This window comes from Gorilla gorilla, chromosome 7, assembly GCF_029281585.2.
Source record: "Gorilla gorilla gorilla isolate KB3781 chromosome 7, NHGRI_mGorGor1-v2.1_pri, whole genome shotgun sequence".
Taxonomy (NCBI): Eukaryota; Metazoa; Chordata; class Mammalia; order Primates; family Hominidae; genus Gorilla; species Gorilla gorilla.
In genome coordinates this window covers 137,876,271-137,892,043 of record NC_073231.2, presented here as the reverse complement: position 1 = coordinate 137,892,043, position 15,773 = coordinate 137,876,271, and the positions used below count along the sequence as shown (strand labels likewise).

General features: G+C 45.7%; 1 protein-coding gene across 1 annotated transcript in view; it reads left to right on the top strand.

The window, feature by feature from the left end:
* Positions 1–7,023, top strand: part of HHLA1 (HHLA1 neighbor of OC90) — a 44,736-nt gene extending 37,713 nt beyond the window's left edge. Inside the window, exons 15-16 of the mRNA XM_031013884.3 lie at positions 2,503–2,585; positions 4,468–7,023. Coding sequence (XP_030869744.3) covers positions 2,503–2,585; positions 4,468–4,511 — 127 coding nt within the window. The 3' untranslated portion in view covers positions 4,512–7,023. The remainder of the gene's footprint in view (positions 1–2,502; positions 2,586–4,467) is intronic.
* The last annotated feature ends 8,750 nt before the right edge of the window (positions 7,024–15,773 follow it).

Genomic DNA, 15,773 nt, shown 5'->3' with positions numbered 1-15,773 from the left:
TACATATTCTTGTTATGAACAGGACTTTGACTCCATTCCCTACAAAGTAATAATCAGGGGCATTTATCTATTGTTCATTTATCACTGTAGGGGATGCCTCTGCCAGAAAGCTTGGGGATGGGACATGTCGTGTTTAAATAGTTTCTCTCCTGATCATAGAGGCAAGATTCCCATTCATCCTGAGAGCGGTGTACCCTTTCAAAGTGAATTCAGGCACAGAATGGCAGCTTTTTGGCTCATGAAGGTGTGGGTCATGTTTCTGTGGTTGCTGCAACTTAAATCCTGGCCTCACACTTGGCAGTTTCACAGAGCACCTTAGTTTGGATGATGTTGTCCATCTAGCAATATGAACTTCTAAAGCAGATCATGCCCCAAAGTTGCTTGATATTCTCTATCACAGAAGCTTTCTAAGAAGTTTTGTTGCTGTTGTTAGAAAGTATGACTTGCAGATTGGTACACTGGCTAAGAAGAAATGGGATTAGACCATACAGCCAAGGCCCTCAAAGCTAGTAGGTAGCTTAGTGTGCTATAGAGAGGGCAGGGCTTGAAGCCAGGCAGTCCTGGGTTTAAATTTAGTCTCTGCCACTTACAAGCTATGGGGTCTTGAGCTAGTCATTCAATCTGTGAACCTCAGTTTGTTCATCTACAAAATGGGTATAGTCCTGCCTACATTCTAGACCACATGTTGCACAACTCCAGGAGCACCATTCATGTAAAAGGGTAGCAGTAGTCTTATATTGACAGTGTTGTGAGAACAAAATGAAATGAAATAATATATCTAATTGTTCCTGCATGGTACCTGGAATGCTGCGCTTTGTGGTTGCTGATTAAGACACTGTTGTGGTTGCTCTCTTGTCCACTCCCACGGCCAAGTGGGAATCCCATTGCTAGCACCCTTGACATGTTGTAGCTGTGCTAACCAGACATCTAGTGGCCATGTCAGCTGTTGAGTTGGCCAACCTTGACATCCTATCTCTGGAACTTTTGAAAGGTCTCCCTAAGAGTACAGGTTCGTAGGCTCACCAAAAGCATCCTGGATGTGTTCATCAATTGCTTCTTCACGCTTGGTTCCATTTCCTGCCCATTCTCTAGTAGACTCTTTAATGAAAGCGGCTGACTTGCGCAAACTACCTTTCCCAGAACACGTTGCCAACCAGATTCCTGTGAGTTCATCCCATAGAAGATACTGAGAGGAGATTGGAGGGCAGTAGAGGGGAGAAGCCAGGGAATTTCTCCCCCTCCCTTTCTGCTTTGGGCAATATTTCCAGGAGCGGCTCTATTTCCTCTGTGGTTCCAGTTTCCACAAGGAATCCTCATAACAGCTTCAGCTCCGCGGTCCCAGCTGCCACCAAGGCCATTGCCCTCTGTGCTTTGGCCACAATACTTTGTCTGTCCCTCCAGGCCCAGCAGCTCCCTGTGGCTGCTAATGCGGGGTTACCACACCTTCCCCTGTTGGTTCTTTCAGCCCTTTATCACTGATTCACTGTATTAAAGTCCCTCTATAGAACCACCAAGTCCTGCTTTCCTGGCAGGGTCCTGACTCAAATACTGATCTTATTGCCTACCAGAATGACAGTGTGATCTGGCATAAAGTGGGTTACCTGGGTTAAAATCCAATACTACCACCAGAAATCCCTTGGGGAAGTCATTTAATCTCTGTGCCTCAGTTTCCTCAGCTTTGCACTTTCGTATAAATTGGGGGTGATAGCCCTTGGAAAATCTCTACCACAGCTTGACTTGAGCAATTAGTTGCACAACTCTCTAGGTGTGCTAGAATCACAGAATGTTAGAGGTGGAAGAGAAATGAGAGAATGTTTAGCCCAACCTCCTCAAATATCAGGTGAGAGATTGAAAGAGAAGTGAATTCCCAGAGTCATACAATGAGCTAGTTGACACAGCCCGCACTGAGAACTCTTCTTCCTATTAATTGGGTGAGTGATCTTTTCACCACAGCCCTTTGATGCAGCTCCTGCCACCTCTGACCAAGAACAGAATGTTATTTTGCAAAGTGTTTGCTGCATTGATAATGACAGCAGCACTCCACTCTCGCTCTCATCTCCCACTAAAATAAATAAGCAAACAAACAGACAAATGTCACCATGTATTGAGCACCTCTTGTATGCTGGGTACTGTTCAGGAACTTTACATATGTTATCTTATCCTTATATAACCTGCGAGTATAGGTTCCATTATTGCCTTTCATTTATATATGAGAAAATTAAAGTCCAGAGAATTAAGTTATCACCCTGAAGTCATGCATCCTAGTACGTAGTGGGGCTAGGGATAAAAATAAGTCTTGCTAGCCCCAAAGTCTGAACTTCTTCCTACCCAGCCTTCTTTCCTATCTCTCCTCTGACACCCTTTAAAGATGGGCAGAGGGTTCCTTGCTGTGAATAATTGGCCACATAGTTCATGTTTATGTGCTTACCTTTAAAACTCTGGCTGCCTTCTAATAGCCATCACAGGATAGTTATTGCTCCCTGCTCTGATTTAAATCTTTAGATACTGTCTTGAACACTATTCCTGGTTTCTGAAGAATGCAACATATATCTGTCAGAGGGTGAAAAGAGTGTCCCGCTCGCACAGTAAGTACACGGCTTGACTATGTTGTAACTTTGCAGTGAATGCATTACACAAAAGGGTCCTGTAAATCTGAGTGATTCCCAGACGTCTTTGGAATGCTGTAGCTCATCTAGTCCTCATTAATTTGGGGCAAAGAGCACCTAGGATTTTTCTTATTCCCTTTCAGCTAACAGCTTGATGTTTGCCATAAGGTCAAGGGAAAAACACAGCAGGAGTCAGCCTGACCAAGCACTTTTGCTCTCTGCGTGAACTCAGGCAAATCTCTTAGCCACAGAGCTCCTATGTAAGCTAAAAAGACAAATAAAAGGCTGGGCGCGGTGGCTCACGCCTGTAATCCCAGCACTTTGGGAGGCCGAGGCGGGCGGATCACGAGGTCAGGAGATCGAGACCATCCTGGCTAACATGGTGAAACCCCGTCTCTACTAAAAACACGAAAAAACTAGCCGGGCGTGGTGGTGGATGCCTGTAGTCCCAGCTACTCGGGAGGCCGAGGCAGGAGAATGGCATGAACCTAGGAGGCAGAGCTTGCAGTAAGCCGAGATTGCACCACTGCACTCCAGCCTGGGCCACAGAGCAAGACTCTGTCTCAAAAAAAAGAAAAAGAAAAAGAAAACAAAGGACAACCCCCACAAATACTGAAATTCTTGACCGAAGGAAAAATGCAAACAAATAATTCATGCAAAAGAAGGCACCGTGAAGTACTAGAATTTATGTTTCATTATGGTACCTCTCTCCTTGTCCTGGTAGCTTCAAAACTTCATTTATTTCCAGATATTCCAGTATCAGCTTTGTTTTATCTCTCACTTCTGCAAAAAATATCCCAAAACCCATAGTTTGGCCATTTTATCATGCTGTCTACCTGAACTACCTCAAGGGACTCTGGTCTTCTAAATATCGTGGAATTACATTAAACTGTATAGAAAATCCCTCCTTACTGTAACCCAAATATAAGCTGGGTGCTCATAGGGCTCAGTCTTGGCAATGTTTTACATTTGAACAAACAAACGAAATGGTGTAATAACCCAATCTTTCCATTTGGGTCCTGAAGAATACCAGCTGGGATCCCTGGGATCCATGTCAACACTTCTTAGAAACTCTTCTTATTCTTTCTACCCTCCACTGTTTCTCACTTCTCACAAACCATCATCTTAAAACTTCTCTTTATATTTCATTTTTCAACTAATCACTCAGTAGCTCTCCTAAAATCAAGCTCTCTGGCTCTTCTCTGTGTTTCCATTTACCTCTTCTGCTTACTTTGCTTTCCTTCTGCCTCCATTATTTTTTTCTTTCCCAAACACAGGGTCCTTATTTCTTATGCAAGTCTACCATCCCACTTTTCCTGTCTTCTCTTCCTATCATCACCTTCATCCTGCATAAAATGACCAAAAAAAAAATATAGGCATTAGAAGTGGGGGTGGGGTGGTCAGAAATCAAAGATAGAAATCCCTTTATCTGGTATGAGAAGAGGAAATAGGACATCTTGCAAACACATAATTCAATAGTTCTTTTGTCCTTGCCACATTAAAATCTCTATGCACACAACATACTACATTTACTGAACAACTTATTAATGAGTTTAAATTAGCCTCGTGCAAGCTGTAGAGATGCGTTAGATACAGCTGGGTATTGGAAAAGAGCATTGGGCAGTGAGTGGAGAAATAGGGGCTGCTCCTCACTAGCCTTTGATGCTAACTAGCAATGGGGTCTTGCATGAGTCTTTTCCACCTTCTGAGTCTCACCCCTAGTGACCCCTGTCCAGTGCACTGCCCCACACTTGCTCTCCGGAAGAGCCTAGACCCTTGTTGGCGACATCCGGGTTTAATTTATGTCTCTACAGTGTTTATATCTCAGTACCCTGAGTTCCTTCTTCTGCTTTTTTTTCAGCCTTAAAGCAAAAATGCCTTGAGAATATCTGCAAGTCTGTGTGAGGCCTTGAAAATAACACTAGGGCATAACAATGACTTCAGGGGATACGCCATCCACCCTGGCTCTTGTCTCAAGTGGGCTACATTTGAAGAATTCACCCAGGCTCCAGCTAGATCATCAATTAATTTAAAGTGGTTATTCTTGGAAGTAGCATTTTTTTTCCCTCTCCTGTGAATCTGTGCAAAACATTGAAGGTAGAAGTTTTCTTGTTAGAGGCCTCACAATTAATACAGTAACGCCAGACTCCTTGCCTGCTTCGAAGTCATGGAAATCTAGTGTTCATGCTCAAGAAACTCCTACAATGCTTGAGGCAATCCTGACAATTTAAAAACTGGGGATGCGTGGGCACTCTAGCCTGCACAAACCAATTCAGCCATGGAGACTCTGACACAATACCTGAGGTGACTTAAACTTGAGACTTTTGAAAGACAACAAAAGCATAAATTAATATTGAATTCATACTCTAGAGAGATTCACATATACTGATAGTTAACTAAAACATGTACAACCAATCAGACTTGCCATGGTATGGGATCTATATAATCTTCCAAGCCCCCTTAAGTGGGCGATAATGAAAACTTTATCATTAGGAGGAGGTTTAGAGAGTTGTTTTTATTGACATCTTGTCTTGATTCCTCTTCTGTGTGACCCGCTGGATTCAGAGGTCCCCATGAGCACCCTCAGGTTCAATGATTCATGAGTAGAACTCAGAGGTAGGGAAAACTGTTATATGCACGTTTAGCATTTATTACAACAGAAGGATGCAGATGAAAAGCAGCAAATGTGAAAGGCACCTCTAGAGAGAGTCCAAGAGAGCCCAGGCACAAGCTTCCAGTGGGGTTGCACAGTCAGCATCTAATCCTCCCAGCAATAACATTTAACAACACGTGGAGTATTGTCAGCCAGAAAGCTCATCCAAGTTTTGGTGTCCAGGGGATGTTTGGGGGTATGGAGTAGGTATGGAGTGCCTTCATGGCCTGCATGGCTAAACTTAGTTATTCAGTCTCCAGTCCCTCTAGAGGTCAAGCTGATACTGCATGACCTAAGGCCCCACCATAAATCACACTGTTAACATAAACTATCTGTCATGGCACAAAGCCCCAGGTACAAGAGACACTCATCAGGCAGGATATTCCAAGGATTTACAGGGGATTCCCCAGGAGCTGGTCAAGGACCAGATGTTCCTTTGGAAGGTGCAGGATTTGAGCTCATCTGTGGAGTACATCTGTGGAGTCAACTTTCTTCTGCATCCCCACATACTGAGTTGCCACCTTCATTGTATCAGGTTCCTTTTTCACTATGTTCAGGTTTGCGGTTGCTCCAGTATCCCTATCTATGCTGAGTCTCCACGTAGGTCATGTGTGCCTTCTCCAGTGGCCCTGCACGGGCACCTTATTTCTCATTACCAGGGACAGCTTTTCTCCTGATGTGCCTGGTGCTCCTTCTCCACTCTCTTGCCTTAGGACTCTGCTGGGCCATGAGTTTTTTTTTTTTACCCTTTTGTGATCTATGGCTGCCCTTGGGTGAGGAAAGTCACTTTCTGTTCATCATCTAAGTAGAAAACAGTTTCTGCCATTGGAAGACCCCTGAGTTCCCTGGCACTCTTGTGAACCACAAGGTGCCTGGGGAGGTAGAACTTGGACATTGGAGAGAGGAGCAGCCAGACATTTCTCTTTCTAATCATATGCAGAAAGATTTCTTTTTATGCTCCAGAACACTTGAAAGACTCTCCAAGTTATGCAAATGTCAAGCTCATAAATATATATTGTCATGACTTTTGCAAAGATGAAGAGGATACGGCAAATTTTCTGGGAGGCAAAGGGACTTCTACCTGGATAGGAACCAGGCAAACTCATTAAGCATGGGTTAATTTGATTCAACCCTTGCGTGGATATTAATTAAGGACCTTTGACAGGAGAGGGTCCTCAAGGTTCCTCAAAGACTAACTTATCATCAAGGAAGGTGAAGAATGGATGGATGGCTTGGGCCCAAGACTGGGGCTATTCACTTGTGGGGAAACCCATGTGAACCCAGTTACCCCATACTTTGGGAATAATGACTGAGCATGACAATAATCTTTAAGAAGCTCAAATGCAGAATACCTCTGAGGCTTATGCAAGGATCTGGCCTAGCATCAAGGACAAAGGCTCAGAGGACTCCTTGGGGCCAGTTTTCTACAGTCACACCATCAGCCACAACAGCAGCAATGGCAGAAGGAAAACAGGGCCCAGGAGTGGCTGACGACTGCCTGGAGTCCAACTGGTCTCCTGGAGTTCATAAGAGGTTTGACCCCTACTGAGCTGAATGTGTCCTGATTTAGGGAATAGCTAGGGCAATAAGAAAGCCTCAGGGGGTGCTACTGATCTGGAACTCCTGCTAATTAGTGCGTATGTGGCCACCAGTGGTTAGCAGATGAGGTGAAAGAGATGGGACAGTGACTGTATCTGTTCTGATGAAGGAGATTGTGCAGTTACATGCGTAACGTCATTAAACTTCATTCTTCCAGGTAGCAAAGGTGCAGGCGCATTTCTGTTTATTTCATTCATGCCCAGAAGACCAGCTAAGTTGTCAAGAGAAAGAAAGAGAGGGACAGAGAGAAGGAGGAAGGGAGAGGGAGAAGATGAGGGAGAGGGAAAGGAAGGAGGGGAAGGGAAAGAGGAGAGGGAAAGGGGGAGGAGAAGGGGGAGAGAGGAAAAAGATTGTGTTTGTTTCTTGGCCCCAGTGCATGGTTCTAAGTGTTTGTGTGCGTGTGGCTCCCTATTTCTGCACAGGTGCACTAGTGCTGTGGGTTTGTGTGAACGAGACATTTAGGTGCTATCATAATTAAATCTAAAATTTTAAACTCTCATTTAGAACAGACTTTATCCTCTTATGTCTGGGTTCTTGTGAAAACTTCACTCTCACCTTATTCCACCAACAGAATGGTAAAGGGCCAAGGTTCCAGGGATATTGAAGGCCAGTGGTTTTCAATCAGGGGTGATTTGGCCCCCAGGGGACACTTGGCAATGTTTGGAGACATTTTTGGTTGTCACAACAAGGTAGGGAGTGCTACTGGCATCAGCTGAGTAGAGACCTGCGATATTGCAATGCTCGGGACAACTCCTACAAAAAAAGAATAATTTGGCCCAAATGTCAACAGTGCTAAGATTAAGATACTCTGTTGTAAGCTATGGGGAAAAAATGATCCTTCTCAAAACCCCATGAAATGTCTCGAACAAGATACCTATGTAGATTGTTATGCCTTTGTATTGCTCAGGCATAATAACAATCTCAGTTATGCTCTTGAGCATAATAACAATCTCAGCTATGCTCTTGAGATGCTGAAAAGATGGATTTTGCTGCACTGAGCCATAGATGCCCATGGGCTTAGTCATTTTAGAGATGGTGGGTCTTTGGTGCTAATGAGAAAATATTACAGACAATGCATCTTCATTCCTCAAATCACATGAGATGCTGAACAATAGTTAATGATCTATAAACACAAGCCTCAATGAATGGGAGTAATTACTTATTTGAAGAAGCCCTTCAATGGGTTCTTCCATAGAGGCTCAATTGTGCCCTGATTTAATCGTTTGAGGAGTCCTGCTTCTTCAGGAGGTGGCCATAGAGTGAGCAACTCAGAGGGTTCACAGCCAGGCTAACCTGCATTCCAGAATGCTTCCATTACACGTGAGCTTCTACAATGCCTCAACCTCAACGACACCATTTTTTCTCGTCTGTAAAGTGGAGCTAATTAATCCTTGCTCCTAGGATTATGAAAGCAGTAATGGAAGGGCTGCTGCAGGGATGATGAGGGCAAAATCCTATGAAACACTTGTGGTACATTACACATACTCAATAAATGCCAGTTCTCCTTTCAAAATCAGGAAAGAAAACCCTTCACAAGCGGATATGAGGAAGTGACAAAAAGAACTAGGACTTAATGAGCCCCCATACCACACACTATACATGGCTTTCTTCAGCCTCGCAATCTTAGTAGGATTAAGCCCATTTAACAGATGTGGAAGCTAAAGCTGAGCAGTGACAAACTCAAGGTCACACTGCTACTCAGTAGCAGGGCTGGCAGAGGAACCTTGGGAGTCTGATTATAAAGCCCCACCTCACCCTACTCCACAGCTTGGGCAGAAAAGCCCTAAAGGAAAGAGGCATCAAATTCCGAGGTCTGAGGCCAAGAACATATAAGAAGAATCACGCTAGAAATCCTCTTGCTAAAGAATGAACTAGACCAGACAAAGCCAGCCCTTTATCTTGCAGGAGAGCCCACATGACTTTCATCAGTCTTTCATCCCCCGAGAGTTCCCATGATGACCCTGAGACATAATCCATGGGCCTCCTAGCCTTTGAGGTGAGGTGGGGTAGAACAGGGAACCCATTGTTCTCTAATTAGAGCCTGGGTCTCCTCTGAGGCTCAAGATGGGGCCTCTTAATATGGAGCCTTCACCTGTTCCAAGCTATAGTATTATGATGCCTCCTCCCTTCAGAGGCAGCCCACCTGCCAACATTCATGAAAGGCTTCCTTCTTGATGTGAGGAGTGGGGAGAGGCATCACATGGCTAAGGGTCTTTCCTTGGGGTATAAAGGACTCAGTCTGCACCTGTTCAAACCCTAGCATCATTCATCCAGCTGCACTCCAGTGGAGCCTTCACGGTAGGCATCTGTTATTCCTGATGGTTGGGGAGACAGAGAGCAGGGGAGGGAGGGAGGGAGTGAGAAAGACAGCAAGTAAAGGAGGGAAATGAATGGGAGAAGAGAAGAAGGGAGGGAGAAAGAGAAGGAGGGGGAGAGGGAGGGATGGAGGAAAAGAGTGAGGGAGGGAGGGAAATGGGTGGGAGATGGAAAGAGGGAGAAAGGGTAGGAGGAAGGAGGGGAGGGAAGAAAAGTGGGAGAAATTGATGAAGAAAAGGAGGGAGAAAGAGAGGGTAGAAGGGAGGGAGGAAGAAAGGGAAAGAGGGAGGGAGGGAGAGAAGAATGGAGGGGAAATGAGGAGATAAATGAATGGAGGATAAGGTGGTAGGGGATGCTCTCAGGGCTGTCTGAGACCTGGATGTTGCTCCAGGATATAGCTAAAAACCGAAATTGCTCTGAGTCGATCTGTGAAAAGATGCAATGCCAGACAGAGAGCACCTGGCGAATTTACCCGGGGGAAAAATCCACCAGTTCACATTAGTGAGGATCCTACATAGCCCTGGGCAATGGCCCCGCCCAGGGCACCTGGTGTGGAAACACAATCAGCATTAATTATGGGCAGTCCTCACTGAGCACTGAGCAAGTGCCGGAGATGGTGTTCTACCTTTATAAGACTCATCACATTTAACCCTCATGATTCCCTGATGAAAAAACACCATTATATGCATTTCGCTGCCCAGGAAAATGAGTTCCAGGCATCTTCAGTGCCTGGCTCAGGGCACTCGACAAGCAAAAGGCAGAGCCTGAACTCCCTGACCCCAGCCCAGGTCTGTCCGACCAGCAAGGCCTTGGGCTCAGACACTGGCTATGCAGCCATGAGACCGGCCATTGGGAGACAGCTAGGGGAGGCGGGACTCCAAACCTGGCATGCAGACCAAGGCGAGGCTTCAGGAGCCTTCTCAGGCCCACAAGGACAGCACTGACCCATGAGGCCACGACAGCCCCAGAGACTTCCTTGGGCAAATTAGGAGAAGGAGGTCTTTCCTCCAGGTAGACACAGCCCCCCAGCCAAGGGCGCCTGACTTGGCCAACAGGAGGATACCGGATTTCAGAAGCAGCCCCGCGCCATCCCACCCACATACCCTAATGTGCACGTACCCCGGATTCGGGTCATCCTCACTGTTGCCCAGGGCTGACCACGTGCTTCTAACTGGCACCTTCTAGCTGGCACTGACTTTCCTTCTTTGCGCGCAGCAAGGAAGCTGTCACCTGCTGTGTTTCACCACACCCTAGCAAGAAGCTGCCCACCCTAAGGGTCCTCCCAAGCAAGTACTACCGATAATTGTGACAGTTACGCAGTGAATCATCACTGGAATGCTTAGTTTGTCTCAAAGGACCCGCCTAGCAGTTTAGGGTGTTGGAGCCAGAACAAGTCAGACTGGCCCACCTGGGTCTGGTCATTGCCAGAGCGCCCCCTTCTGGGCAAGGGCCACCCTGGCAAGTGACTCACCCTCTGAGCCCAGTTTCCTGGTCTAGAAAGTGAGGCGTCTTGATAGCCAAAGTCTTGGAGGGTTGTCACCAGACAGCAAGTGGGGCATGCTCAGTGGAACACCTGACACAAAGAATGACCCAATCCATGAAGTTTTGTGTTTAAAGGAATAAGGTCATGAAGATGATTACTTACTTTTTAAAAAGTTGTGGTAAAATATGCATAATATTGACCATGTTGGCCACTTTTAAGTGTACAGCTGAGGAGCATTAAGTGCATTCACATTGATATGCAATCACGCCACTGTCCACCTCCAGGACTTTTTCATCTTCCCCTACTGAAACTCTCCCCATTATCGAAGAACACCCAATCATACCTCCTTATAACTTATTGCAAAAATAAATTAGAGCATAGTCAAAATTATGTCTCTAATAAAGTCATTTTGGCTCATTTGCATTCAAGCAACATGTTTCAAGGAGGTAATGGAACATGACCTTCAGGCCGTCTTATCTGAGCTGCAGAACTCCCCAGGGGAATGCACCCCTGAAACATGTGTCACAAAAGAAAAACAGAGATCCACTGTGCAAAACTGATCATTCTTCTTCATGCACCAGACAGGGCCTTCCACTCTTACAGGGGATTAGGGAACAGCACAAAGGCCTTCATTGTAGCAGCTACTACTTAATGAGCCTTTAACCTCGAGCCAGATGCCATCATTGTAATTCTTAATGCTTTTGAGCAACTTCTCTACTTCAGGCGCTGATGTGCCTCACAGAGATTAACTCATTTCAGTCTTCACAACAGCCTCACAGATAGGTACTGTTATTATGATGACACTGTACTTGGAGTCAGGGGACCTGGGAAGCTGGACATTCTTGCCATGATTTGCCAGGCTGTAAACCTCAATGATCTCGTCTGTAAAACAGGAGCTTGGACTGGAAGATCCCAATGCCACTCCAAGTTCAGACATGCTGGCAACCTGTCACGGTGTGATGGTCACAATAAAATACCTGACATACTGAGTGGCAGAAAGTGACTACATTGTCCAAGTTCATGTTGGCCCCATTCGTGTGGGTATCATTTCAATGAGGTCTCTGGGCTCCTCTGAAGTGCCTTCTGCTAACCACAAGAGTTTCCAGGGCATATCACTTTCCATTTGGAGACCTCTCTTGTCTCCCCCTTAATTTTCAGTCTTGTTTCATGGCCTGAGAAGGAATCATTCAGAACTGAATTTCCACCAAACAGTGAGGGAGACTGTCTCATCTTGAAAATTAACCAGCTTTAGGAATTTGTGTGGCTAAAAAAGGGTCTAAGCAGAGCGTTGCACCAATGAGACAGTAACCAGATTACTAGAGAATTCTTGAGCTGAGTAAGAATCTCAAAGAACTCACACTCTACCCTTTTTAAAAAAAATTCATTCAACCAACATTTATTTTGCAGCCACCAGAGCTTGTGCTAGACCCTGGGATAGGTCCATAGAGTAGTGATTGTACAACCTACAATGTCTTCTCCTCTGGGACACTTTCCCTAATACCAAGCCTTGCTCACAGGCAGAATGACCCGCCACGGCCCTGGGTACATATGCAGGACCACCAGAATACGGGGCAGGCTTGGTCTCTGGGAGAACAAATTTTACAAAGTGCTCCTTCCTTCGGGTTGATGCAACACTGCAGAGGACAAACTTCAGAGTCAAGCTCTGGCTTTTTCAGCATCTAGTTGACCCTCCTGACCAAGCGCTTTTGTGCAGTGCACAACATGTACAGCCCTATCCAGCAGCCCTGTGTGTGCCACTAGGGTGGTATGGATCAAGATGTGTTATCATTCATACTTTGTCCCAAAAACATGTTCTAAAAGCAGAATATGCACAAGACAACCAACCGCATTTACATTATTTATGGAGTTATATTCTAAGGGGACACATATTATTTTAAAATCCCTCTGGTCTTTTCCCTGCGCCTCCCACCCCGCCCCCCTATTAAACATATAATGGATTGGCTAGAGTCCGTTAAGGGCTTATTGAAGTTAAATATTTGCTGATCTCAGCAGACGGCAGCTACAATTGAAAAGCAGTAGGGTTGCTGGACTCTGCCCGCTTCTCCCCTTTGCCCCCAAAGCATCCTCTGAGGCGTATCTATTGAACTCTCAGGACCTCAACAAAGTATTCAAAATACTCAAAAGCCGAGGAAGGGAAGGAAGAGGGAGATGCTGCCGGAAAAGCTTTGTTTGCTAGCATGCAGCGCCACCATGTGGTTGTCGGATTTATTTCTATGTCAAGTGATGGTTGAAAGGTTGAAAACCTACATGCCAAAGGTGCATTGGGAATGCTGGGTATATCATAAAGTACGGGCTATTTAAAATTCAATTAACAAAAGTCAAACTACAGCACTTGTTACCTTGCCTCACTTCCGCATTAGTCTATGAGCAACTCAGGTAAGGAGTGTGTTTTCCTCACTTTGCACTCCTGGATCCTCAATCCTTTGATGCCTGACACGAGGCAGGCCTGGAAGAAATGACCATGGAATCAATCAGTAAATACAGAAGCCCACGGCTGTGTCTTCAGGGAGCTCATGACTACATTTCCATTTTACAGATGGGTAAACTGAGTCTCAAGGAGGGAACATAGTCTTCTTAGAGGCACACTGTCAGTTAGTGGCAAAACTGGGACCTACACCCTTTCAGGGCTTTCTCCTTTTACCACATGCCTTGTGGGACCAAGAAAGGACATGGGGGTCCCAGGGGTTCTTTCATGGGAATTCTGAAAATGCTTCCATCCTATTCTGCTGGCTTCTCTCCCAGGAGTCTGTTCCAGTTGCTGCCTAAGCCCCATCCTTTGTTCTCCTGCTATGATTGCGTTCCTCCTCACGAGTGTGCTGATGATCCCCCATGCCGGTGAGTAATGCTATCTTACACCATAGTTCCAGCTTAGCATGTAATTACTTCATATGAATACTGTCCCTTCAACAGGCCCACCCCCACCATCTTTCCCACGTGTCTTTTAAATGTCCTTATTTTTCTATAAAATTGAGATGGTTAAACATATTCCTCTCTGTCTTCTTGCTTTATTTCTTCCCTCTTTTATTAGTTTGCAACTACCTTGTGGTGACAAAAATGACCATTATATGCTCTACGATTATAAATGTTTACAAACATTTTTGGTACATCCCAAGAGATTTTATTCTCCAATGTTAACACCTACCTTTCAAAAAATTACAGTCATAGAAAGTTTACGTGCAATCGTATCCACTTACATGTGAATTGAACATGCTTGACCTGCAGCCCCAATTTTTTCAAGGGTAAGTGTGTGACCACCACTGAGATAAGACTGCTTGCCCAACAAATTCGCCAATTCTGGGGCCAGACACTGTAGCAGGGAAGGTGTTATTGAGGCTTCTGACTCAAAGATGTGGGAATGGTGTCTGAATCTGGGTCTTCTGAGAAACAGAAGCCCAAACTAGATCAAGTGTGCAGATTGCAGTAGAGGAAACACCTGTGAGGAAAAACATGGAGTGGCAACTGTGAAAGGTAGAGACCTTCAGAAAGTTCTGCATGTGAAGGAGATGGGCAGAGGGGAGGTGAATGTGCCCTAGACTTCAGTTGGATGTAAGCTGGTAAGGTCATCCAAGAGGAGCCGGAGGAGTCCCGTGTGCCCCAGGAGCCTTGCCCACTGTGGTATACCTACATGCCCTGGGACATTGGCTGGGAGTAGGCATGAAGAGGACGAGGCCTCTGTGCAAACCCTGCCTTGGACTTCCAAGCACAGCCGTAGGCCCTCGGTCAGTTATGCTTCCTGTAGGTGGAGCTCCACAAGGTCCCTTCTCATGGCTGCCCCAGTAGCAATCTGAGTCAGATACAAGACAATGCTTTGTAAGTGTTGACCATGAGGAGGGTCTCTGTGCATGGTGAGGTCTCTCCAGGGGTCTCTATCCCTGCAGCAGGACTGGGAGCAGCTTCCATGTTGGCTCTCTCAACACAGCCAGGGTGACTGCTGTGCTTCCTCTACTCTCACTCGGAGCTGCCTTGTGACTTCCAAGGGCAGGCATCAGCCAGTGGGATGGTGGCCACATTTGCATTAGGAGAGAGAGATCCCTTGGCCCTCCCACCTAAGCACATGCTCCCTTTGTCTGGGAGCTCTGCACTGAAGCTCATGCTGCAGCCCCCACATCACACCACCATGTGTTGGCTCCCACTTCCCCCTTGTCCTCTGCATGTTTGTTTCCTTCCAGATCCTCTGAGAAGGGACCTGAGGAAAAAGGTGGGTTTTGTGCAATCCTGGTTGATCTTTTCGGTAGAATACATAATACCATGAAATCCCATTCTAAAGCACCAATAGACATTATCATTCCACTATCTAAAGATGTTATATTCTAAGTTTGCTTCAAGTTTGTGAGACTAAGATTCTCTGATTCTAGCAGGCCACCACTCACTGGCCATTTGATGGTGTGGTTCAACTATTGGATGTTCTGTCCTTCATTAAACAGTTATCAGTTGAACTTGTGGTTTCTGTTATATATGTATAATGTAAGTATATACATATATCAATATATTACATACATCACAGTGCTTACCTTGAAGTCCCTAGTTTAGTGGGGGAAATGGTTACATAAACAGATCATTGCAACATGGGGTGACAGGTGCAACGAGAGAAGGATGTCTGCAACATTATGCTAGCACAGGGGCAGCATCCCTGACCCAGGCCAGGTTGGGGGTCAGGCAGGGCTCCTTGAACTTTGAATGGAACCATAAAATGTCAGTGAGAGTCAGTAATGCGAGGGGAACAGACAAGGGAAAGGCATCCCAGGCCCCAGGGTGCAGTACAAGCAAAGGCAGGATGGCAAGAAGTAGTTTGCTGTCCAGAAAATCTAAGCTTTTCAGTATCTCTGGAGCATGAAGTTCAAGGTAGGAGATGATTCAGCAGAGGCAGCAGGGGCCAGATCAAGGAAAGCCGTATGTACTGGGTGAGGAAAAGCTTTATAGCTTCATCGAAGAGTCTCAGTTTCATTGTCTATAAAATGGTAATGACAGAATGCGCCTTGCAGTACTGAGGAGAAGATCAGACAAGGTGATGCCTGCAAAATGCAGTGTCCTGCTCCTGGAACAGGACAGATGCTCATCACCTTCTGCATGTAACAGGCTTACTGAATCCGAATCA